At 39.5% G+C, this 25707-nt stretch overlaps 1 protein-coding gene across 2 annotated transcripts in view; it reads left to right on the top strand.

Annotated features, from left to right (window-relative positions):
• Positions 1-25707, top strand: part of pcdh15b (protocadherin-related 15b) — a 199149-nt gene that overhangs the window by 156531 nt on the left and 16911 nt on the right. For both annotated transcript variants that reach the window (XM_058407184.1, XM_058407183.1), the window contains 4 exons: positions 11366-11475; positions 15559-15699; positions 17403-17530; positions 22822-23037. In XM_058407184.1, the coding sequence (XP_058263167.1) occupies positions 11366-11475; positions 15559-15699; positions 17403-17530; positions 22822-23037 (595 nt within the window). The remainder of the gene's footprint in view (positions 1-11365; positions 11476-15558; positions 15700-17402; positions 17531-22821; positions 23038-25707) is intronic.

Raw genomic sequence — 25707 nt, 5'->3', positions numbered from 1 at the left:
CTTGTGCGCACTCACTTGTCACACTTGCGGACACTCAACAACTATGGGTTCCTCTAAGCAGCTGTGTAAGACTCTGAAAATGAAAGTTATTGATGCCCACAATGGAGAAGGCTTCAAGAAGATAGCAAAGCGTTGTCAGCTTGCAGTTTCCACAGTGAGAAATGTAATTAAGAGATGGCAGTTCAGGGGAACTGTGGAGGTCAAGATGAGATCTGGAAGACCAAGAAAACTCTCGGAGAGAACTGCTCGTATGCTGGTCAGAAAGACAAATCAAAACCCCCATTTGACTGCAGAAAACCTGCAGGAAGATTTAGCAGACTCAGGAGTGGTGGTGCACCGTTCCACTGTGCAGCGATGCTTGCACAGACAAGACCTTCATGGAAGAGTCAGCAGAAGAAAACCTTACCTGCGTCCCCATCATAAAATCCAACGTCAGAAGTATGCAACAGAATATCTACAGAAGCCTGATGCGTTTTGGAAACAAGTGCTGTGGACTGATGAAGTTAAAATAGAACTCTTTGGCCACAATCAGCAAAGGCATGTTTGGAGAAAAAAAGGAGCAGCATTTCATGAAAAGAACACCTTGCCAACTATTAAGCATGGGGGTGGATCTATCATGCTTTGGGGTTGTGTTGCAGCCAGTGGCACAGGAAACATTGCACGGGTGGAGGGAAGAATGGATTCCACTAAATACCAGCAAATTCTGGAAGCAAACATCACACCATCTGTAAAAAAGCTGAAGCTGAAAAGAGGATGGCTTCTACAACAGGACAATGATCCTAAACATACCTTGAAATCCACTATGGAATACCTAAAGAGACGGAAGCTGAAGGTTTTGGAATGGCTATCACAGTCCCCTGATTTAAACATCATTGAAAATTTGTGGGTAGATCTTAAAAGAGCTGTGCATGCAAGACGACCAAAGAATATTACAGAACTAGAAGCCTTTTGCAAGGAAGAATGGGAGAAAATCCCAAGTACAAGAATTGAAAGACTTTTAGCTGGCTATAAAAAACGTTTGCAAGCTGTGATATCTGCCAGAGGAGGTGTTACTAAGTACTGATTATGAACTTTTGCACAGTGCCACAATAATGTTTTTATTTTTTATCTTCAATTTATGGCATAAGAAGTAACTATGCATCAGTGTTTGCTGAAAATATTGTGCATTTTTTCCATTTCCAAGAGAGACTGTGTTAACATCTTTTCAATTAAAAAATCACCAAAATCTGTTATTTATCAAGGGGTGCCTAAACTTTTGCATAAGACTGTACTCATCAGCAGCTACTACTTTAGTAGCAGTGTGACCAAAGTCGTCCTGGCTCTGTCTGAATTTCTGAATATAAATATTATCTAAAATCTATAAATAGTAGGTTGGTATAGGATCGTGGTAAAATTGCAATAGTGGAAAAAAGTGAAATATGAATAAAGCATACTAAGGGACATTAAGAGGTAAAGAAGCGAGTGCAGGCAGGTTGGAATGGGTGGAGAAAGGTGTCGGGAGTTCTGTGTGATATCAGTGAAAAATATCAGTGAGAATCAAGGGGAAGGTGATACAGGACAGTGGTGAGACCGGCCATGCTGTATGGTTTAGAGGCAGTGTCACTGAGGAAGAGACAGGAGTCAGAGCTGGAGGTAGCAGAGCTGAAGATGTTGAGGTTCTCTTTGGGAGGGACACGGTTGGACAGGATTAGGAACGAGTACATCAGAGGGACAGCTCATGTTGGACGTTTGGGGGACAAAGTTAGAGAGGACAGATTAAGATGGTTTGGACATGTCCAGAGGAGGGAGAGTGAGTATATTGGTAGGAGAATGTTGGACATGGAGCTGCCAGGCAGGAGGTAAAGAGGAAGGACAAAGAGGAGGTATATGGATGGAATAAATGAGGATATGAAGCTAGTGGGTGTAAGTGTTGAGGATGCAGAAGATAGGGATAGGTGGAGAGAGATGATTCACTGTGGAGACCCCTGAAGGAAAAAGCCCAAAGAAGAAGAAGATACTAAGGGACATTATTAAATATAAATAATAAATGATTTATATTGCATATATTTATTATTCCTTTCTTCAAGCTCATATTTTCTGTATGATTGCTGGCCAGCAGTAATGTTCTTTAATCTCTGATCTATCGCTATAGGATCTTCTGATCACCATCTAATCTAACATGGAGAGCAGGTTCTCCTGCAGTCTAGTCCAGAATCCAGCCAAGATTTTATTTCATCATGTCATCCAGTGTGACGAGTAATAATCTCGAAAAGCCGGCTGAAATCTCACAGTCTGACTCCAGTAAAAATCAAATCCTACATCGTTTATAAAACTTGTCCTGATGGAAGCGTCTCAGCAGACGCTGTTGTATGCAAACAGACAAAACAAAGAAACAATCAGGCATAACCCAATGTCTATCTGCCTCTGGCACCGGCCACGTCAGACGTATTTGTTTTGTCTGGCATATACACATTTGGGTGAATTGTTGTTTAAAGGAATGGTGTTAACAAGCAGGTGGAGCTCAGTAAGTGCACTTAGAGAAAGGTCAGGCAAACAAAAAACACCGCGACCCTGACCTGAAAAAAACAAAACGGTTATTGTAATTGAATGAATCAATGAATCAGTGACTCATTGATTGATTGTGAGTGTGTGTGTGTGAATATGGTATGAGGTGTGTGTGTGTGTGTTTGTGTGTGTGTGTGTAATTTTAACCCTATTAGAATTTCTAATACCAGGTATTTTTGGTGGACAAAGCCTTGATTATATGATCTATTTAGTCGAATAAATTTGTTTTAGTGTTTCCTGAGCTAAGCACAAACCCTGGCTCGTGACCTGTATTTATAAATGCAAGCACACACGCCATATTTAACACCATATTGTTTAGCCATAATTGTGGTCTAGATAATGGCTTTTCAACTGCCGTATAATCCGTTTATTTATGTACATAATGTTTTATGGCACATACTATCGCATCCTTTGCAGTGCGCTGCCGTTTATTTCCTGGTGTTGATCGGAGTGAGGATTGTTTGTCTTCGACGACTTTGATGAGCTGACATCCCTACAAGAGCCTAAAGAGAACAAAAGCGAATCAGAGGCGTAGAACCGATTAATCATCTTAATGGCTTCTCTTACTTTAATCCATGTATGGCTAAATCACAGATGATTTCCTGCACACTCTTTTTCATTGGCAGGACAAGGGCTGCTTATAAAATATTCATAAGGCTTTATAGGCTGCTCCACAGCTTGATTAGTAAACATCTAAAAGACAGCTATGTATGCAAATGAGGGGAAGACTTGAGTGCAAGAATTTGACTGCTCAAGCTTTAAAATGGAGGTATTTATCTGCTCTGAGTGCTTTGTGGAACTTTTTTTTTTTTTAACTCACAGACCATTTCATCTTCCACTTTCACAAATCTAATCTTCTCTTATATCTCTCCCGGACGATTTTCTAATTGATTGCTCTGCCCTCACAGATGCGATAATATAACACCTAACTTTAGTCGAAAGGCGTCAAAATTGCTTTGTTGGAGTGATAAATTGCTGGGAATGATGATTTGTAAAGCAGCAGCTGGAGTCAACGTTCTCACGGTCTCAACAGCCGAGCTATAATACACATCACCCTTGGAATTAATATGTTCTAGTAGAGTGGAAATTGTTTTTGAATGGCAGAGGACATTTTACTGAATGACCACCTCTACCCCACCAAGTTAACCAGAATGCAGCTTGCCCTTTTGCTCTTGTTTGGAAAGGACAAGCGCAGTGTGGCACCCGTTTGCCGGCGCACTGATTGCAAACGGTTTTAAAAAGGTCAGCGTGTAATCTGCCGACAGGACCTTCGGCACTACCGAAAAAGGCTTTTTTTTTTTTATTTAAAAGGGGTCAGAACGGATTGTCATGGAGCAACCCTGGCTTGCTTTTGAGGCATGCTACGTTCTCACCGCATGTGGCTCTCGAGCTGATGTGCACCACAGAGAAGAGAGCGAGGCTGTTGACTTCACTTGCTTGTGGAGCTGGAACACTGGGGTGTAGTTAAGGTGAGAGAATGAGAGGGTCAGGTATTGGAGAGGATAAAAAAGCAAAGCTTACACTTTAATCAAGTCCAGTTCGATGTATACAGTACATCACCTCTGCACAGACCGAGGTATCAAGTTTTAAAAAAAATCATCAATTTAAAGCGGGTAAGTGAATGCTTGCCTAGTCTCCTAGAAGAAAAACACTAATAGCTAACCTAATGTGATGAGCTAGTGAGCTAGTTAAGTGCATAAACACACAGACAAACTTGGCTCGAGTTATTATTCAATAATTAGTACTAAGCTGGCAGAATAGTGGCTTAGTGGTTAGCACTGTTGTTCTCACAGCAAGAAGGTCCTGGGTTTGAATCCTGGGTTTGAACAGGCAGGGGCCTTTCTGTGTGGAGTTTGCATGTTCTCCCCGTGTCTGTGTGGGTTTACTCTGGGTATTCTGGTTTCCTCCCACAGTCCAATAACATGTACATTAGGTTGATTGGTATTTCTAAATTGCCCATAGGAGTGAGTGTGAGTGGTTGTCTGTCTACTGTATATGTGCAGCCCTGTGATGGACTGTTGACCTGTCCAGGGTGTACCCCTGCCTTTTGCCCAATGTCTGCTTAGATAGGCTCCAGGAGATCTCCGTGACCCTAATTAGGAATAAAGCAGGTATAGAGGATGGATGGATGGATGGATGGTACTAAACCTACATTTCCAGCAGACAGCTCTAAAAAATAGCCCAGATTATTAGTTTTCTTATCCTGACCCTCCCGAGACTACTCATTTGTCCATCCCTAAATATCAGGACAAATTGTGAGGCATCATTTTGCAAAGCTAAACCAATTATGAATAAAAATGAGATCATAAGAGAATCAGAAGTAGCAGCATTTAAATAAGATGAATTGAGCGTTTCTGTCCACGAAAGAACTTTTGACTGAAACGTCTTGTTCCTCTGAAGAGTAAAGAATCCGAATCGCAGCTATGAGGCAGAACTGACAGGTTTCAGTCGCGTGATTGTAGCCTGACGCCGCTAGCTTTCGGTCATGATTATCATCGACATGTTTACAGTCAACTATTCCTTTCACATCCTTGAGCTGTTGGATCAGAGGCCACCTTCACATACTAAAGATATGAAAACAGGCACTTCAGCTTCTATTTAAATCATTTAAAGTGCATTTTCCACTGTGCATGTAGCGTGTGTCTGGCAACGTCAGACAGATCCATTCGTTAAAAAAAAAAAAGAAAAGAAAAGAAAAGAAAAGAAAGAAATCACGTATTCATGCCAAATTGCTATCAGTCAGCTACTCTGGTTTGCATTAGATAACTTATGTTCCTATTTTGTGCTTGAATGCCGGCGAGTTGTTTCTTTTATTACATGCCAAGAAAACAAAGCCTGGGGTTTCTGAAGAGTTGCAATTGAAAGTGTTTCAGCAGAATGGTATGAATATGGACAAAACAAAATTCCCTGCTGTTATGTAGAATATATTTGCCTAAGGACTGAGATCTATAAAAAAAAAAAGGACAAAAGTCAGGATATTTTTGCTACACCAGGATTTATTACGATGCTGACTATCATTTATAAGGATTATGTGTTTGATTAGATTTGTTTTATAAAAGTCGATGTGATCTTGCATCACTATCCTTTCTTAAGTGCAGATCAGACAAAGTTTTCTTTCTTCTTAACATATTATACAAATATCAAACAAGCTCAAAAGATCAGATTAATTTTTTTTGTCTCCATCACTGTTTTGGAATTTGTGTAGCAGTCTGAGAAAACTTTTCACTTAAGTCAAGTTTTCTAAGATATAATTATGAGCGCTGTAGGAATGCTGGGTAGGACGTCTCTCTGCTCTCAAAACAGCCTCAATACTTCACTGCATGGATTCCACAAGATGTTGGAAATGTTCCTTTGAGATTCTGGTGCATGTTGATATGATGAGGAGCATCACGCAATCACTGCAGATTTGTTGGTTCAGGTGTGCTTTTATTCCATGAAGTCTCCACTCTAATACATCCTAAAGGTGTTCTATTAGATTCAGATCTGGTGACTGGACCACTGAAGAGCACTGAACACGTCGAAATCATGAAGATCCCCGTGGTCAGCAAAGATACTCAAGACTGTGGAATTCAAGTGATGATTGATCAGCATTGATCTGCCCAAAATATACCAAGAACACATTCCCCACACCATTACACCACTTCCACAAGCCTGGATTATCCATACAACAGAGGTTGAGTCCATGGATTCATGCTGCTGCTGCCAACCATCTGTGATCCTCAGCAGAAATCCAGAGTCATCAGACCAGGCTATGTTTTTCAGTCTTTACCTCTCCAGTTTTGGTGAGCTTGTGCCGACTGCAGCCTCAGCTTTCTGTTCTTGGCTCACAGAAGTAGGATCTGATGTGGTCTTCTACTGATGAAGCTCATCCATCTCTAGGTTCATGATGTTGTGCATTCTGAGATGCTTTTCTGCTCACCACAAATGTACTGAGTGATTATCTGAGTTACTGTCGTCTTCTTGTCATACCAGTTTAGCCGTTCTCTCATCAAGAAGGTTTGTGTTTGTGTCTACAGAATGGATGCTCTGTGGATGATTTTTTTTTATCGTACCATTTTGAGTAAACCCTTTTATACACTGTCACTGAATAGATAATTGTATGAATACCTGTGTAAAGGTGTTCTGAGTGTATAGACGTCTGAAAACTCCTGGCTTAAAGTTTTTGTGTTATTTGCACATATTGTAGATTCCTATTCCAAATCCTAAATCCCCTAAGTCATCTGATTCACCTGAGGAAACGTCACTTACAGCATTTAACTGTGAGGCTCACTGTCCTCTCGTCACTTCACTGATTTCTGTTCATGCTGAAATTAGTGAGGAAATAATCACTGAGTCAAGAATTCTAAATTTCTGGTTAGAAATGTCTCTCTTAAGTTCATTTAACGCTTTTTACCAGAGGCCAAAAAAGGAATTTGCTCCGATCTCAATCTTCAGCTTTGAATGTCTTTGTCATGTTCCACTCCACAGTGGTGATTAATATGAAGCTCATATGAAAGAAGACACTCAGGGCTTTAAGAAGTTTTAGTTCTTAAGTATTTCTGTTTTTCTCTGGCCTAAAAGGGGTGATATTTTCATATCAAAGTTCCAAAAACGGTCAGATTTTATAGAAGTAAATGTTGCTATCAAACCCATTCCTGCTCTCTGAAATGCTCTGAGTGTTTGTTCATAAGCTAAAATGTGAAGGTGTTATCTTCATCCACTAAAATTCTGTGTAAGGTTACCAACAGAAAACACACACATCTCACACTGAAGGCCAACAGACTCATTTTATATCAGACTCACAGCCAGAAAATCATTCATTTCTTTTCACTGATTGAAAATATCTGATAAGTCGATTTCCATTCCTTCAGCAGGTTGGAAGCGCAGTAAAACATGCTAATCGCTTTGATGATGATGATAATGGAGCGGGAGCATTGAGGATGTTTGGTAAATAGAACTGATTAGGTTTATGTCTATTGTGCCATGAAAGTAGATCTAACTGTAAGAAAAGCACAGGCCGCCATTGTTTAGAATTCAGCCACTTCTGAACGGTTTGACCAGGTTAGTCTGGAAAACAGCTTCCTGTTCTGTCTTGTTTGAAGTGAAATAGCTCGTTTGACATGTTTACTAAACCTTTTATCCAGAGCGTATTTACTCTACTACTTATTTCCACTCTGACCTGTGCACTCAAACCTGCCTCCGGGTGGATATAGCATAATTTCACATAAAATCCAAAGAGATGGCCGAGGTGAAAAGAACATCAGTTTCCATATAGTGAGCATGACATGAGGGCTAAGAATGCTAGCGTGGAGCGCAGAAAAAACGACGGAACTCACGGGGACGCCGGCCTCAGGGGATCTCATTAGACACTTAAATGTGTGTGTGTGTGTGTGAGTGGAGTGGAGTGGAGCGGTCATTAGAGCTCTGTCAGCACACCGAGAGCAAGCTAGGAATGCACTCTCTTATCTGGGCCAACACAGCACGAGCAGGGCGGGCAGGCCAAGAGGAGCCTGGTGAAGAGACAGATGGAGATTGTGTGGTCAGGGAGTGCTTAAAAAGGGATTACAAGAGGTGAAGAAGCTACTGAGAACCTCTGTCATCTGCTAGCCTGGAATAACAACAGCTCGATTGGATCACCTTCAGCAAAACCTCAAAAGAGAAAATGTCCTGTAGGGTTATTCACAACCAACATTAACAAGCAAGATGGAGTTTTGGAGAAACTCCAGGCAGAATTCTGACATGGTTTTGATTTAGTCATGGCATGGCTTGGTATTTTTAATATTTTGTCTGTTGTCTGTAATATTTATTTGCAAAATAAAAAAAAAGGTGATGGAATGCGAATATGTTTTGAATTTGCAGACAAAATGGAAATTTATATATTTAACATGCAGGTGAGTTACATGTGGTAACAATTTTTTGATTTATTTATTTATTTTTGTGCAAGTGATATAATAATAACCTGTAGTGATACAGTACTTTAAATTATTAATGTACTGTAGCAGGTAAATATATATATATACAGTACAAGGACAGTCAGAGTCTTGTATATAGAAATATCAGAATCATCTTTTCATCAGTGTCCAGTGTACATGAAGTAAACGCTAGTCTAGATTGTGTAACAGATGTTTTAAGAATGTTAGGAGCAGATGAAATGTTATGAATTAATGTTGGTGGTCTCAGGAAATATCTTGGATATTTCTGTGAAAAAAAAGACTTACAAATCAAATAAAAAATAAAATAAAATAAAATAAAATAAAATAAAATAAAATAAAAATCAGAATTTTACCAGAATTTTTGGGGTGTTTTATCATAAAATTCAACTTTTATAAAAAGTCTTAAAGGCTTTAATCTTGTCTGTATTCCTGCAGAGATGGCATTATGTAGATAAGCAGCCAGTTTATCAAATCCAGCTGCAGGAATATCTGCAGGCTGTGAATAAATGTAAGTATGAGGATTGACAGTTTTCAAGGTTAAATGTATTATTTTTTAGATCTATGAATGCAAATGAAGTCATTTTCTACCACAGCATTATTCAATTCTGAAATCAGGATGCGTGGAATAATTTATTATTATTATTATTATTATTATTATTATTATTATTATTATTATTATTGGTGTTATTATTATGGGCATAACATAAATGATGTGTTTGTATTACTGTGTTGGTTCTAGTGTGTTATTGTTTCTATAGCAACCGCTCATTCAGAGGGATTTGTGTAGTGGACACTCCACACAGGATAAACAATACAGATTTTAAAAAAGTTTTGCTATTTAGGAATGAAAAATTCCTCATTTAGTGAAAGATTTGTATTCAGCATTTACTGGGTGGAGTCTTGGGTCTTAGTGGTTTGTAAAGATCAGTAGTTTTTCCGCCACAGTAAAGTCTTCAAAATCTTTTTGTCTTATTAACTTCAAAAAAGAAAAACAAGAAAAAGACAGGCTGCTAAAGGAATAATTGTTTATAGCTGTTATTAACATACTGTAAGTAATAACAGGAACCTGTATGGGTAATCTCCCAGTAATTTCCCAGTAAAATTTCTAGCATTCAAATTCTAGATGGTTGCTAGGGTACTGCTGTGGTTGCTGATATAGGCTACTAACCAGTTTGGTTGCTAGATGGTTGCTATCACATTCTATATGGCTCCTTGGATGCTGCTGCAGTTGCTAGGTGGTTGCTAAGCTATCCCAGCTGGTTGCTAGGCGGTTGCTGTCATATTCCAGATGGCTGATAGGTGTTGCTGTGGTTGTTAATATACTAACCATTTTGGTTGCTAGGTGGTTGGTGTGCTGTCCCAGCTGGTTGCCAATGTGTTGCTATATGGCTGTGAAGGGGTTCCAGATGATTGTAATGGTCTGCATAAAAAGTTTAAACATGATCCCAGCTGGTTGCTAAGTTGTAGCTAGTCAGGTTGCTAGGTTGTAGCTACAGAGACTCAGGTTGCTAGGGTTTCAGTAGGTGGTGCAATGTGGTTTGAGTTAAAATAATGTGAAAGCATGACTTCTGAAACATTTTCAATGTATTCCCATATTTTAATTTTTTTTTTCGGAACTATGCAGCAACAATAATTCCGATTTTTATGTAATTTTAAAAGCAAATGAACCGGATCTACGTGAATTCTCGCCTGAATTCTGTGGCTCCATGCAAAAAAATTGCAAACCATGAACATGGTACAAATAATAATAATAATAATAATAATAATAATAATAATAATAATAAAAAATTAATAAATAAATAAATAAAATATGGGAAAAATAGAAGAAAAAAAGGAATATTTTGTTTTAACAAAATGTATAATACTAATAAATTAAGAAAAATGTAAGGGAAATAAATAAATAAATAAATAAATAAATAAATAAATAATAACGAGAAGAAGAAAAAATAAGATAAACAGTATAATGCCTATACAGTATATATGATTTCTCCTGTGTCTTAGTGTAGTTTAATCTTTTCTTCTGTCTCTCTCTTTTTCTGTTTAGATCTATGACATATACATTTATATACCTTTTGTGTCTTCATTCAGATGATGTCCCATTTACCCATAAGCTATTGTTAATCAAATACTCTTAAGACTGAAAGACATAATGATACAAACCAGCACCATGGATTCCAGACCTGACTTTATTATCTACACTTCAGACAACTTTATATATATATATATATATATATATATATATATATATATATATATATACATATGAATATAAACCAGCTGATTGACTCTGAAATGCTGCATCCCCTCAATAATATGACATTCATGCATCACATGCACAATTCACTGGCATTTTAATACCTTCGGTACAGCGAGCGCTCCCAAGATTCTATTAACTACAGTAGCTGATTAATTACTTGTGGGTTTTTTTCCTATCTCTCTCTAAATGTGAATCAAGGCGACTTTTACAGCCGAAATGAATCAAGCTCGTTTCAGGAAACAAAAACCCAGCCATCGATTTTTTTTTTTGCGTCCCTGACTCTGGATATTCATGCGTTCGGGTGAAAGGATGTGACGAGCACTTTGTTAGTGCACACTGTCTGCATCTACTGCTGTGAAAGTAACAGCACTCTCTGGTTGAGATTCCCAGCATCAGCCGTGAAATACGTTTAGTTGTGCGGAAAATGATACGGTTTGTGCTGTTTAGCAGCTTTCTATGCTGGTGTGTCTGTGTGAGGATGAGAGATGTTCATTTTGCACAAGGAACATTACTCTGGTGTGGTTAGAGACACTCATGCCCATGGTGCGATGATCCTCAGACGACTGGCTTGTTGTACAGATCTTTGTTCGACTATTGTTGTAATCAATCTCTCCTCCTGTGTGTGTGTGTGTGTGTGTTTGTGTGTGCTCAGGTTCCCACCAGTCAGTGAGAAAGCTCCTCCAGGGAGTGTGGTCGGAGTCATCCTGGCTTCGGCCATAAATCAGAGCATCGTCTACTCCATCATTGAAGGGAATGAAGGAGGTGAGTGCTCACTTTTACCTTCACACTTCACAGCTGATGTGTCTCTCCAGACACTGAGCGAGTACAACTGACCTATAACAACTCTTCAAATAAGGTTAATGCTGCTAATAAGGATTATACACTGGGAGTGACACAGAGGGCTAGAGTAGGGGAAACATTAGCATTTTGTTGAATGAATTATATTCCTGTATTAAGGCTTTCAATAAGAGGATAAGAGCAGAATTGGATACTGGCTGTAATACATACACACCAGCCCATTATGTGTAGCCTGCAGGATGAGTGAAAGCTAGCAGTAATGTATCACATTAAAATGTGTAACACATCGAGCTCAGAATAAAAAGAGCACAGAAAAGGTAGAGAGAAAGAGAGCTCCAGAGAATGGACAGTAGGTTTTGAGATGGTTTCTTATTGCTTATGTTGTCTTTAGGGAGAGAGAGGGAGAGAGAGAGGGAGAGAGAGAGAGAGAGAGAGAGAGAGAGAGAGGGAGAGAGAGAGAGAGAGAGAGAGAGAGAGAGAGAGAGAAGCATATTATCAGCAATATTAAGCCACATGCTAGCAGTGTGTTCAGGTGAAATTGCCTGCTATATTGGGAATCACATTAAAATACATTGGGGGCTGGTCAGAAATAAGAGAGAATTGGTTTTGGTTCGTTCTCATCAGAATCCGAGCATGCAGCTAATCAAAGTGGCAGGAGAGAGAGGCTATAAAAAAGGACAAGATAAGGCAATCCGAACCCTTCAGGGTTGCTGAATCTAAGAGGTTTAGCACACTGACATCATCTAAGAGAGGAAATCATATTTAATAAATGATGATGAGCTTTCAGACGCAGCTGGTGTTTGCGTCGGAAATCCTAATTTTACCCAGAGCATTACCAATTGATGGCCTTTAGACCAAGACTAATGGAAAAACAGCTAAATCTACTTGCATCCCTAATAATGTATGAAAGGTTCAAGAGTTTAGATTACTGTAGCTTTTTCGCACTTACCTTTATTTCATTTATTTATTTTTTCCATAGATTACAATGGAGTGTTTAAATGACCAAGAAAGAGGCTAATTCAGTAAATCATGTATATTAGATGGATTCGGTTAGAAAATACTACTAAACTAATACTAATAATAAAAACCAATAAATATCTATTTAAAAGCATTTCAGCATTTCACAGAAGGTCATTAACTTCAGATATTTTTAATCGGTATAAATAAATTTTTATTTCAAATACTTAAGAGCGAGCATTTGGAGCATCTCAGAGAGCAGAAATGGGTTTGATATGAACATTTACTTTAAAGATATTGTATGTGGGAGAACAAAAAGGTTTTCCAGAAGTTTTCTATGACTATATTGACCCTGGTAGTCTAGGGAAAAAGAGAAATGGTCATAAAGACTACAAATTTTGAAAGTTTTGATTGTCTCCTACCATGCTGAACATGGACATCTCAAAACATGGCCCAAATTCCTTTTTTTTTGGCCTCCAATAAAAAAGTTCAACACTTTAATAAAGGCAAAGCAGAAATATCCAAATCATAAAGCTTAAAACACAGGATCAGATGATGAGCAAACAAGACAGATGAGGCAAAAATAAGCACAAACACCAGACATATGGCACAAACTGAGTGTTTAAAGGGGAGTGTTTGAGGGTTATAGTCTTTCTGTGCTTGTGTGTGATTGGAAACAGGAGTGTGTGGTTAGAGGTCATGTGATTGGGAACGAGTTAGCTGCCGTGGTTTCTGGGTGGCTGCAGGGATTTCTGGGAAATTGAGTTTGTGGTCTGCTTGGACCTGACACTGTCACTCTGACACACAGGAATATGATCAAGATCTTGTAAGCCAAATCAGACACGGTATTCTGTACTTCCTCACACGATACATATGTCAGTGTGACCAATAGGGAAGCAGACTTGCATTTCAAGTCGTAATTTATTAAATTAGAACTAATCAAATACAATATAAAGGCTCATACGAATGCTAGAATCGGCTTGTTTGCCATGTTTGCCTGAGGATATGATTTTTTTATGTTTTATTGATGCTAAAGCTTTGCTGGTGACTCAGGGAATTAAATCTTTTTGGGATGTTTCGAATGAGAAAGCCTTCATCATCTAGACTAATCAATCATTTGAGTCATTTCCAGACTCTCTCGTGTTGTAATACAAGTTACTGACTTTTTGACTGACCAGAGAAGCACAGTGATTGAAAAAAAAATGGTCATAAATATGCAGTACATTTAGACAAAAAGGAAATCTAAGATTCAATTAGAGAAAATACTTGACAGTTCATCAGTTTTGACTCCAGGACACATCGCGCCAACTGTTCCTCAAATTGTCCGTAAATGATTGATTATAAGTTCCTCACATCAGAACCCATGTGCCATGAGGCCAGTAATAATAATAATAATACAATAGAATTTTATTTATAGCATCTTTTAAATGACCCAAGGTTGCTTTATAGAGCAGTGAAACCAAATATATATATATATACAGTACATGAGACCGATGGTTCAGGGTGAAGATAGCTGTCTAGAACACTGATGTGAAATGTGAAGTGGATTTTGGTCATGAAGTGTTCTGTTCCATTACCTCAAGTGCCATTTCCATCAAATGCATTTTTATTGTAACTACAGAAACAGTCCATAGTGTGCTCAAAGTGCTTCCAGTTCAAGCCTTCCATAGCAAACTTCATAACATAGAACAAGCATGTGCACACCTGACCAATATAACAACCCCATTCCAGATTTAATCCACTATCTGAGAAGGCTTTGCACTAGATGTTGGAGTGTGGCTGTGAGGATGTGTGATCATTCAGCCTCAAGACCATCAGTGAGATCAGGCTCTGATGTTAGGTGAGGAGGTCTGGGGATCAGTCGGTGTTTCAGTTCATCCCGAAGATGTTCAGTGGGGTTGAGGTGCAGGACACTCGAGATCTTCCACTCTGTGTTAAACCATGTCTGCATGGAGCTTGCTTTGTGCACAGGAGCATTGGCATGTAGAAAGGACATTATTCATAATCTCACTTTCTGGTGTTTATAAAAATTTATATTCACACTGTTTAGTGTTTATTGTAATTCACACTCTCCGTGTCACCCAAATGAGGATGAGGTTCTCTTTAGAGCCTGGTTCCTCTCAAGGTTTCTTCCTCTTACCATCTAAGGGAGTTTTTCCTCACCACAGTCGCCTCAGGCTTGCTCATTAGGGATAAATACAACTAAATTTAAATATAAGTCTAATATTAATCTTGAGCCTTTGTACTATATTTCTTATGTTCTGTAAAGCTGCTTAGAGACAATGTCTATTGCTAGAAGCGCTATACAAATAACATTGAATTGAATTTAATTGAATTATACTGGAACAGGTTTCCAGACCTTTAGTTTCACTGAAGATAAATTTGCATAAAATTGAATTCAGTTGTTTGCCCAACTTTGAGGTAGCAGTTTGGGGAAGAACCACATATACACTATATTGCCAAAAGTTTTGGGACACCCCTCCAAATCATTGAATTCAGGTGTTGTTTTTCAGGAGCTGGGCTCTGCCCCTTAGTTCCAGTGAAAGGAACTCTTAATGCTTCAGCTTCATACCAAGACATTTTGGACAATTTCATGCTCTTTGTGGGAACAGTTTGGGGATGACCCCTTCCTGTTCCAACATGACTGCACACCAGTGACCAAAGCAAGGTCCATAAAGACATGGATGAGTGAGTTTGGTGTGGAGGAACTTGACTGGCCTGCACAGAGTCCTGACCTCAACCCCATAGAACACCTTTGGGATGAATTAGAGTGGAGACTGTGAACCAGACCTTCTCGTCCAACATCAGTGCCTGACCTCACAAATGCGCTTCTAGAGACACATTCCTAAACCTTGTGGAAAGCCTTCCCAGAAGAGTTGAAGCTGTTCACATGCATGTAAAGGCAGACTTTTGGCAATATAGTGTAGTTGTGACACATTTAGTGTAATTTATAATGAAATGTATTGCCACATCTTTTTATCATCCCATCGAATCAATTTTGATTAGATTGTAGATGGTTATTACAATATTGCTGATTAGATCAATCTATTTACAGCCCTAAACTTTAACAATGATGCATTTTTGCCACAGGAGAATTCAGCCTGAACAACCAGACCGGAGTGATCTGCACTGCTAAGCCCCTGGACTTTGAGAGCAACAACAGCTACGTGCTGCGCGTGGAGGCCGACTCTATGAGAGTGATCTCATCCAACCTGCGGGCTCCTGCAAAAAGTGAGTCAACCACCAGCTCTGTCTCTCCAGCACACATTATGTTGTTGAAATCCCAGCACGATGTTTCTCTAAGCCATTATTTTGTTGTTCCAAACGTCACACATCTGGTTCTGATGATGTCATTCCAGCCTATTTCCACCTAATAAAAACACCTTGTTGCTTGAATTCTTATCAGAGATCAATTATACACTTCTGTCATCAATTATACAACAGTAACGGGGAGCTGTTTGCTTTCGCCTGTCATGTAGGTGCTTTGGAAAATTTTTGATTAGCTAGAGAGCTGGAGGCATTCATTTGTTTATATGATTTCTCCTTGTATGTTGACATGCTTGGAGTCATGGTTTCTCAGATCAGTCTTTGCATCAGATTACGTTTCCCTAGTTTTAAAAGCCAATTACGATGAAAAACTTTACATGTCACAGGCATTTATGTCAACAGCGCACGGCGCTTCGGTTAGCCAATATTTTCTGGAAGACATCTTGACAGGTCCATACTTCACTAGAAAAAAAAGAAAGAAATGAAATAAATCTTGCTGAAATGCAAATGTAGATGAGGTAGCGTGAGAATTGGCTGATTAATATGGCTGGGAATGTAGGACGTATATATATATATCACCTCTTGAACTGTGGATGAAAGCTTTTTTCCTCAATTAGCGGAAACAATTAAGTAAAACGCAGATCAGCCTGCAGTGATGCATTAGTACTGACCATGTGACATGCTGTGGTCAAGTAGCCCAGTGGAAAAAGTATGTTCTGGAAGCTGCCTGGCACGGTGCTGTGTCCTGCCAGATGATGGATGAAGCTATCCCTCTCTCGCACTGAGAAGTGACAGGACTTGGCTTTCTGCTGTGAGAAATGACAGAAGCGTAAGAGGGAATAATCTTCCGAGTAATATTTTGCTATGTATAGGAACTCACTTTATCAGTTCAGAAGAGTAGGAGTGGTGCAGTTGCCATTTGCGGCATAATTTAATCAGAGATTTATTCCTCTCTTGCAATTGAGATTAAGTGTCTCACTAATAATAATGTATTATATTATTTTGCATATGTTTTTGCCCTCCCTTCATGTTTTCTAATGCTTTAACTAGGAAATGAAATGGGCATAGTTAGGCTCATATGTCAATCATTCAATATGAAAAATAATTGTTCGCAAAATTTGGGATTGCATAATCACTGTCCACTGCTCTGAAATTCCTTCATTTTTTGGGGGGTTGCAAAAATCTGCCCTTAGAAATCATACAGTAAGTTGAATGCAGGTTTTCTCGTGTTACATAATCTTAACTTTGTACCAGAGGTCAGAAATATCATCATATGAATCATATGCTTAAAAAATTTACAGTTTTTCCATAAGTATTTCTTTTTTTTATCTATCCTACTATGCACAATATATTCAGAGAAAAGTAAATGGTGATATCAAACCCATTTCATGCTGTCTGAGATGCCCCCAAAGTGCTTGTTCATAAGCATGCAAAATTTTATCTTCAGTCACTATCTTCAACAAAATTCCGTGTAAGGTTCTCCCAACAGAGGTGGAAACATCTCACAATGAATCCCTATTCAACATCCTGAGAAACACAATTAAATCTAAAATATGGCACGATTCTACCTAGGAGCTGATCCTGAAGAGTCAAAAAAGCATCGAAAAAAGGCTAAGGCACTGAATTGTATATTGTATTTTTGGTTAATTTGTCTCTTTTTTAAACAGGTAACACAGCCAAGGTGTTCATCGAGGTGCGGGATGAAAACGACCATCCACCAATTTTCACTAAAGCTCTCTACCTGGCTGGGGTCACGGAGGACGCAAAGACGTTCACGTCTGTCCTGCAGGTTGAGGTTTGTGCTTATACAGAACATCATTTCATCTATAGCTTTTGTAAGAACACGGAGCTCTTCTATTATTATAATTATTATTTTTTTAATTATTTCAATTATCCTGGTAAATCAAACCATTACTACAGCGTAAATATATTGCAGGAGTGGTTTTCTAGAACCTTCTTAGAGTTCTTGCAGTGTTTTGTCCATTTGAAAACGAACTCTGGAGTATTTTTGTTTGGGAAGGTTAGATCACAGCAAGACCGTGATCTTGATCTGCTTCCAAGCGAATTCGAGTCGCGATCGATTGCAGCGTGAAAGTGATTGAACCCTGAATTGACCCGAATGCAGGAGGTAAACCAGAGCTGCCATGCATTTTGGGGTTGCCTTCAGGTTTTTGTAGATGCGAGCCGCTGATCTGACCTTCGAGGTGTACACTGAGCCAAAGGACTGCTCTGCAGAAAATTCAATACTTTCACTGAAGAATGAAATAAATAAATAGATAAATGCTGGATCTGATATGAAAATTGGTACACTTTTATTTGCACTAGCAGTTAGGTGAATAATCCTCAACTGTGATACCTCAACTAATAATTAATTAATTATGAATTAATGAGGAGTTAACCTTAACTATGACATGACTTCATTCAGATTAATAATTGTGAAATTGCGTTTTGGACCTGATAAATTCTTCCCGCGTGTCTCTCCGTTAACTGAGACACGGCACAGATCGTCAGCTCAATAATAAACCGTTTTCACGCCACTCGACTGTTTATTCATAAGGTTTTAAGGCAGCATTATTTCCCCGAAAGTCCACAGTGTGCCTGTTGAGGCTTTTATTCATGTCAAATGATGCACAAGGTACAAATAAACACATAGTCAAATAATACATCATGATAAAGTCTTATTTAATTACATTTCATATTTAATGTCTGCACCAAACAAAGCCCCAGCACCGCCTCGGTTGCACCGAATGACAATCCGTCGCCTCAGATGCTGCTGTCTAGACAGAAAATTGCCTCAGACACTGAGAGGCTATAACTCTAATTTTTCGACAGTGCAGGTGTTTGTCAGAATTTTAGGATGGTAATGGATGCACCGTTTGTTACGGGAATGCTAGTCCGGGGTGTAAAGCAGGTGCGGAGAGAAGTCGTCTGGCTCGCGGGAAATAGTTCGGGAAATAATTCCAAGGCACCGTGATACAGAGCTCAGTGTAATTGTCAACAGTGCCAGCGACAAAAAGCCTGCCATGAAGATCCTCGTAAATCAGCCAGGCATTCTCCTCCGGCACATAGACTGTCTTCATTACCGGCCTCGCTCTCCCTTTCTCTCCGTTTCTTCCTCTCCTTTTCGGCTCTCTATATCTCACTCACAGCAGGCAGCGTCCTTTGCCGTGTACGAGCTGTAATTAAGGCGGCGCTGCCATTCTCGGGCCGAGGAACACCAACGCGCACTCAAGGTCGTTGTTTATAATGAGCATAATGACTGAGAGCTGCCACTTATCTAGATGTTCCTAAAGCCAAGGCTTTTATTCCCTCATTCACTATGTACACATATTGTCCAGGTCTATGTGGAGTTATAGTGTATACAGGACAAAATAAATAATGGAATAGAGCAGTGCTGGGAGAAGACCTGCGATATAAACCCAAGAGGACTGAAATAGATAGATAGTCTTTAAAAGATAGTTAAAGATATAGTTGCTTAACCATTTTCATCATTACTGAATAAGGCAACGGAAACAGATGTACATGTGTGTGTGTGTGTGTGTGTGTGTGTGAGTGTGTGTGTGTGTGTGAGTGTGTGTTGCTCCTGTTTGTTCTAGGTAATTTATTTTTAAAAGCATTTAAAGCCGCCCTGTCTGACATCTCAACCGTAGCTGAAAATAATTTCAGACTCATTTCAGTGAGGTGTAGCAATGCTTTGTGTAATAAATCTCAGTACAGCATCAGAGGATTTCTTTTCCTTTATTTTGATTCCTCAGATTTACATTTTGAATTTTCAAGCCACGAACAATTACAAATAATCTACGACTACAGTAACATTTTTCATGTTCGTAGCAAATATACAGTATGTGTAAACGACTAAAAATGAATAAAAGGTTTTTCTTCTCTTGCTCTGCGCTCTGACTTAGCAGTCTGGCGGAAAATTATGTTCTGTTATAAAGAAAAGAAGGCATGCTGTGGTGGTGTGATACGGCCTGACACTCGAAGCAGAGGGGGTGTATACGTGACGCATTATGCTGTCTGGACGTACAGAAACAGTGGCAGTGCAAATAACATTGTTCACTTATTCATCTGTGTGATTTATGCACGTCTCGGGGATTAGAAGCATTCACTCGATGGCACATCAGTGCCAAACATCCCTGTCCATCAGGTTGAACTATAAAAAGCACAGCACTGATTCTGCTGTTTTCTGATGACATGAGCTGTGTCTCAAATCAAAATCTGTCATCATGGTGGCTCACTGGTTAAGGAAGGTTGAAAGCTCAAATCCCAGCATCACCAAGCTGCCTCTGCTGGGCCCTTGAGGAAGGCCCTTAACTCTCTACAGCTCAGTTGTATGAAAGAATTTGGGGGAAAAATGTTCACTTCTTGTCATTTTTTGAGTCATTTTTTAAGCTTCCTAGTAAAAAATAGACACTATACAAAAAACAGAAATCTTGGACACTGATGGATGGATGGATGGATGGATGGATGGACAGAGGAATGGTTGAATGCATGGATAGATAGAAAGACTGGGGGTTGGATGAATGGATGGATGGATGGATGGATGGACAGACAGATGGAGAGATGGACGGATGGATGGATAGATTGACAGACGCATGGACACATGGACGGATGGATGGATGGATGCATAGATTGACAGACAGATAAACAGACAGATGTACGGACTGAGAGATGGATGGATGGATGGATGGATGGATACACGTGACCTTGATGCTGTTTGGATCGGCGATCATTCCACCATCATCCTCCATCACTCCATAGCAGCAGAGGTCTACTAAATTAATGAAACAAAAGAGAAGATTTTGCATTTCTCTCATGATCCCATTTAAAATCAAGTAACCCCATATGGGGGCTCAACTCCTGGGGAATCCCTGGCTTAATGCATTGTGTAAAAAAATTGTAAAGGCTTATTTTATTGACTTTTAGCTCCAAGAGGCCCCCGAGCTATACGCTGCCTCTTAAAAGCAACAGTACATTAACATTTCTGTGCAGAGCAGTATATGGGACCTGGAGCGAATGTGGCCATGCATGTGTATGTGTGCATTTGTGTGCATTGTTAAAAGGTGTCTGAACACGAAGGAAACATCTTCTTCTCTCCCACCCTCTGAAATGCGATGGCAGGAAAGCCATTGTGACTCATGCAATAGATTGCAATAGATTTGTAAAGCAGCTCAGCCACACACAGCTTAGACTAATCTAGTTTCTCATTCCTCTTTAAATAGTTTGAAGGTGGAGAAAAAACAGCTGTAACTGTTGCCTGGTCTGTCACCTGGGGACGAAGACACGAAGTTGAAAGAGATGCTCGTATTATCGTTATGCAAAGATATGCATGCCGGAGCAGACTGACAGTGGATGTATTGTTCAGCTCAGCTTCTTCGCTAATTAGTGTCATTGTAATACATTACTCTTAAGTGAAACAAGGACTCGTGATGGCTTTGATTTGCCTTGTTCTATACCTGAGCTAGAAATAGAAGGACCAACAGCGGGTCACACAGTTGTATGTATAAAAACAATATAACATAGATTATAGCACTACTCCTTTTCCTGGATCATCAGCTCCCTCTAGAATTGGGGTGATTTATTAATGCTGTTTATACTACTGCGCTGTTCAACTCTCGAATCTTATTCACCGGAAAGTTTCTTAGTTCTGACTGCAATCCAAATCACAGGTTTAAATTAATTTACTCTTTCTTATACACCGATCAGGTATAACACTGTGAGCAGTTCCAGGTGAAGTGAATCAGACTGAGTATCTCTCATCATGGCACCTGTTAGTGGGTGGGATATATTAGGCAGTAAGTGAACATTTTGTCCTCAAAGTTGATGTTAGAAGCAGGAAAAATGACTCTGTCATGACAAGTGTAAGGATTTGAGCGAGTTTGACCAAAAGGGCCAAATTGTGGCTAGACCACTGGATCAGAGCATCTCCAAAACTGCAGCTCTTGTGGGGTGTTCCCGGTCTGCAGTGGTCAGTATCTATCAAAAGTGGTCCAAGGAAGGAACAGTGGTGAACCGGTGACAGGGTCATGGACGGTCAAGGCTCATTGATGCATGTGGGGAGTGAAGACTGGCCCGTGTGATCCGATCCAACAGACGAGCTACTGTTGCTCAAATTGCTGAAGAAGTTAATGCTGGTTCTGATAGAAAGGGGTCAGAATACACAGTGCAGGACGGGTCAGCAAAAGACGGACCAACACAATATTAGACAGGTGGTTATAATGTTATGCCTGGTTGGGGTATTTAACCCATTTAACCAGGACACTGGCTTTCTGTTTTAATATCAGAATAGAAATCAACTCATCAGACATTTTCAATCTGTATACATAAATGAACTATTTTAGCACTACAATAATTCTCATATACAATTAGTTGGCTTTCATTGTGACACATTTTTACCTCTGTTGGGATAAACTTTGTGTTTTATTTTCATCAAGAGAGATGGAAAGGGAACAATAATAAGAGCTCATTTGTTTCATAGACATTCTACAACTATAAAGGGATGATGATAAATAAGAATTGGAATTGTTTAATTCTGAAGTTGGAGGACATCTCACCCATCGATGGTATTCCCAGTGGGTGTTTGAGCTACATGTTTTGTGCGAGAGACTTTAATTAATTTAATTAGACATTTTTCCTCGCAGTCGTAATGAAAACATGGCAGAAACAGAGCCCAAGCAATAAATCTGTCTTTGAAACTACAAATTCCAGACCTTAAATACAAATCCAGGTTACAGTAGTATATATCTCATAGAGCGAGTGAGAACTTTATTCGGTTTAATGCCAGCCAGAGTCGTCTATACTGCTGTACTGCTGCTGTTGCCAAACACACACTCACAGGTGCACACACACACACACACACACACACACATAAAAATTGCTGTGAATCAGTGTCACTGCAGAGAAAACCGTGAGAATGTGCAGTGCAGTGGAGGGCAGAGTGATCGTGACAGCGCTGTCATCTTGAAGCTTACATCCTACAAATCTTTGAGGAGGAACTATAGAAGTGCTATAGTGCTAGCCCTGCTCTTTATTCTAACATGTCATTGGCTAACCTGTGTGTGTGTTTTTTTTTCTTTTTTTTTCCAGGCTGCGGATAAAGACACAGGGAATTATAGTGCCATGAAGTACCGTCTTCTCATCCCTCCGACGCCTGAGGGAAAGGACAGCTTTGTGATCGAGCCATACACGGGCGTCATTAAGACTGCCATCATGTACCGCAACATGCGCCGCTCCTACTTCAGATTCGATGTCGTCGCCACTGACAACTACGGAGAAGGCCTGAGCAGCACCGCACAAGTGGTGGTAAGTTATGTCAGTGAGCCCTTCAACTGATGGATAGGATAGAGGAAAAAAAAATGCAGGTAAGGCAGGAAAAGAGTGTGAAAATTCATGTCACTGACCAGTAGTTTCAGTGGTATATAATTATTAATTATTATATATAAGTATACACCGGTCAGGTATAACACTGTGAGCACTAGGAGGTGAAGTGAATAAGACTGAGTATCTCCTCATCATGGCACCTGTTAGTGGGTGGGATATATTAGGCAGCAAGTCAACATTTTATCCTCAAAGTTGATGTTAGAAGCAGGAAAAATGGACAAGTGTAAGGATTTGAGCGAGTTTGATGAAGGGCCAAATTGTGATGGCTAGACCACTGGATCAGAACATCTCCAAAACTGCAGCTCTTGTGGGGTGTTCCCGGTCTGCAGTGGTCAGTATCTATCAAAAGTAGTCCAAGGAAGGAACAGTGGTGAACCGGTGACAGGGTCATGGGCGGTCAAGGCTCATTGATGGACGCGGGGAGAGAAGGCCGGCCCGTGTGATCCGATCCAACAGACGAGCTACTGTTGATCAAACTGCTGAAGAAGTTAATGCTGGTTCTGATAGAAAGGGGTCAGAATACACAGGGCAGGACGGGTCAGGGCTGTTTTAGCAGCAAAAGGGGGACCAACACAATATTAGGCAGGTGGTCATAATGTCATGCCTGATACGTGTATATAATTATATATTTACAGTATTTCTGTATCAGCTGTAAATCCTTAAATGAGGACGAATTTATATATTTATATAATAAATATATTTATTTTACATTTTAACCATCCATTTGTTTTATCATGTATTGATTAAATGCACCAACATGGAGGAAACAAAATAAAAACGAATATGCCAATGGTTTATTAAAGGACAATTTCAGGTGTCCCAGACCTGTTTTTACCAGAAAGAAAACAATCATAGAAAGAAAACACCAGAAGAGGTATTGTATTGTATTGTATTGTATTGTATGATTTAAACTTGTATGAAATGTGCTACTACTTTTTTATTTACTAATAATTTTACGGATTAATTACTTTTATTGATTAATCAAAAAGCCAAAATTTATTTTTTTTAAAAATTGTTCATCCACCTACTCATAACTGATATGAATGCTTGAGCTGCCAAAAACAGATAGAAATTGAGGGGCACAGTTGCTCTTTCTCTTGTCAGCTACGGCGTGCTGGTGAGAACTGTCTTCACGCAACGCTTGGCAGGAAGCTTACATGAAACAACCAGCATGAAGTCAGGGATGCAGTGTTTTTAAGATCGAAAGAACCTGACATAGATCTTGTCCCTAACTCATTCACTCACTTAGATGTGGTAAAAACACAATCTTTCTCTCACTCTCTGTCTCTGTCTCTCTATCTCTATCTCTCTCTCTCTCTCTCTCTCACACACACACACACACACACACACACATCATATTAAGGATTCTCCACAAGTACTAATAGTTACTGGATATTGTGTCTCTTTGTTGAACTAAAAGGAAACTGAAAAAAACCCACACTCATTGATATTTGCACAGAAACTGCATGTATATGAATATACAAGGTCAGGACCTTCATGAAACATCAGAATGTGGAACAAAAATCTGATCTCTGTGACTTGGATCATCACATACAGTATATGGACATGTTGGGCCCAGGTGGGCTGATCTCCAGGGATTTTCACACACAGCAATCTTTATACAGAATTGATCAGAGGAGAATGACCAGACTGGTCAGGAGGTCAATAATGACTTACATAATCCCTCTTTACTACTGTGGTGAGCTAAAAAAAGCATCTCAGTATTCATGATCAAGTATTAAAAAAATACCTGATCATCTTTTTCCAGTCTTCAGATGTCCAGTCTGGTTGAGTCCTGGCCCATGATAGCCTCTGATTCTTGTTCTTGCCTGATGAGAATGGAACCTGATATGTTCTTCTGCTGTTGTAGGTCATCCACCTCCAGGTTTGATGTGTTGGGATTATGGGATGCTTTTCTGCTCTCTATGTGTGTAAAGAGTGATTATTTGAGTTACTATTGACTTCCTGTCATCTCAGACCAGTCTGGTCATTCTCCTCTCATGTCTTTCATCAGAAAGGTGTTTCAGCCTGTAAACCCTCTTTAGTTAACATTAACTAAAGCTGTGTCTGTGTGATTGTATGCATGGTGATGCTGCCACATGATTGGCTGATTGGATAACTGCATAAATGTGCAGGTGTACAGGTGTTCCTTTTGGAATTGTAGGTAATAAAAGCAGATTTTTTTTTTTTACAGACTATTAGAATAGTCAACAGACAGTAGAATTGTTAACACCAGGACAGGGTCATTTCTCTCCTTATTGATGACCACAGCCATGTCTTGTGCTTTGGTGTTTTCTGGAAAGCTTGGATATTTGTCCAGTTTTCTTTATAAAGCCAGTATCTTATATAAAATGGCAGGAAGTTAATTTATTCCTTAACCCAGGCAATGCACCCTGTCTGACTGACCAGTGCTGACAAATGAACATTACTGATTTGTGATCTTGTCAGATAGCATTTAAACTCCAGGGAGTCCCATGACATTTTAACGCTATCATGAATCTATCTTTTTTGTTTCCTAGCTCAGCTCCGGTGCTAGTTCCTTGGCTTGTAGCTTTAAATGAATTTGCACTACTTCTAGCCCACCAAAAGGAA

This window comes from Hemibagrus wyckioides, linkage group LG13, assembly GCF_019097595.1.
Source record: "Hemibagrus wyckioides isolate EC202008001 linkage group LG13, SWU_Hwy_1.0, whole genome shotgun sequence".
NCBI lineage: Eukaryota > Metazoa > Chordata > Actinopteri > Siluriformes > Bagridae > Hemibagrus > Hemibagrus wyckioides.
Note: the sequence above shows the minus strand (reverse complement) of the source record. Positions and strands in the feature narration are given on the sequence as shown.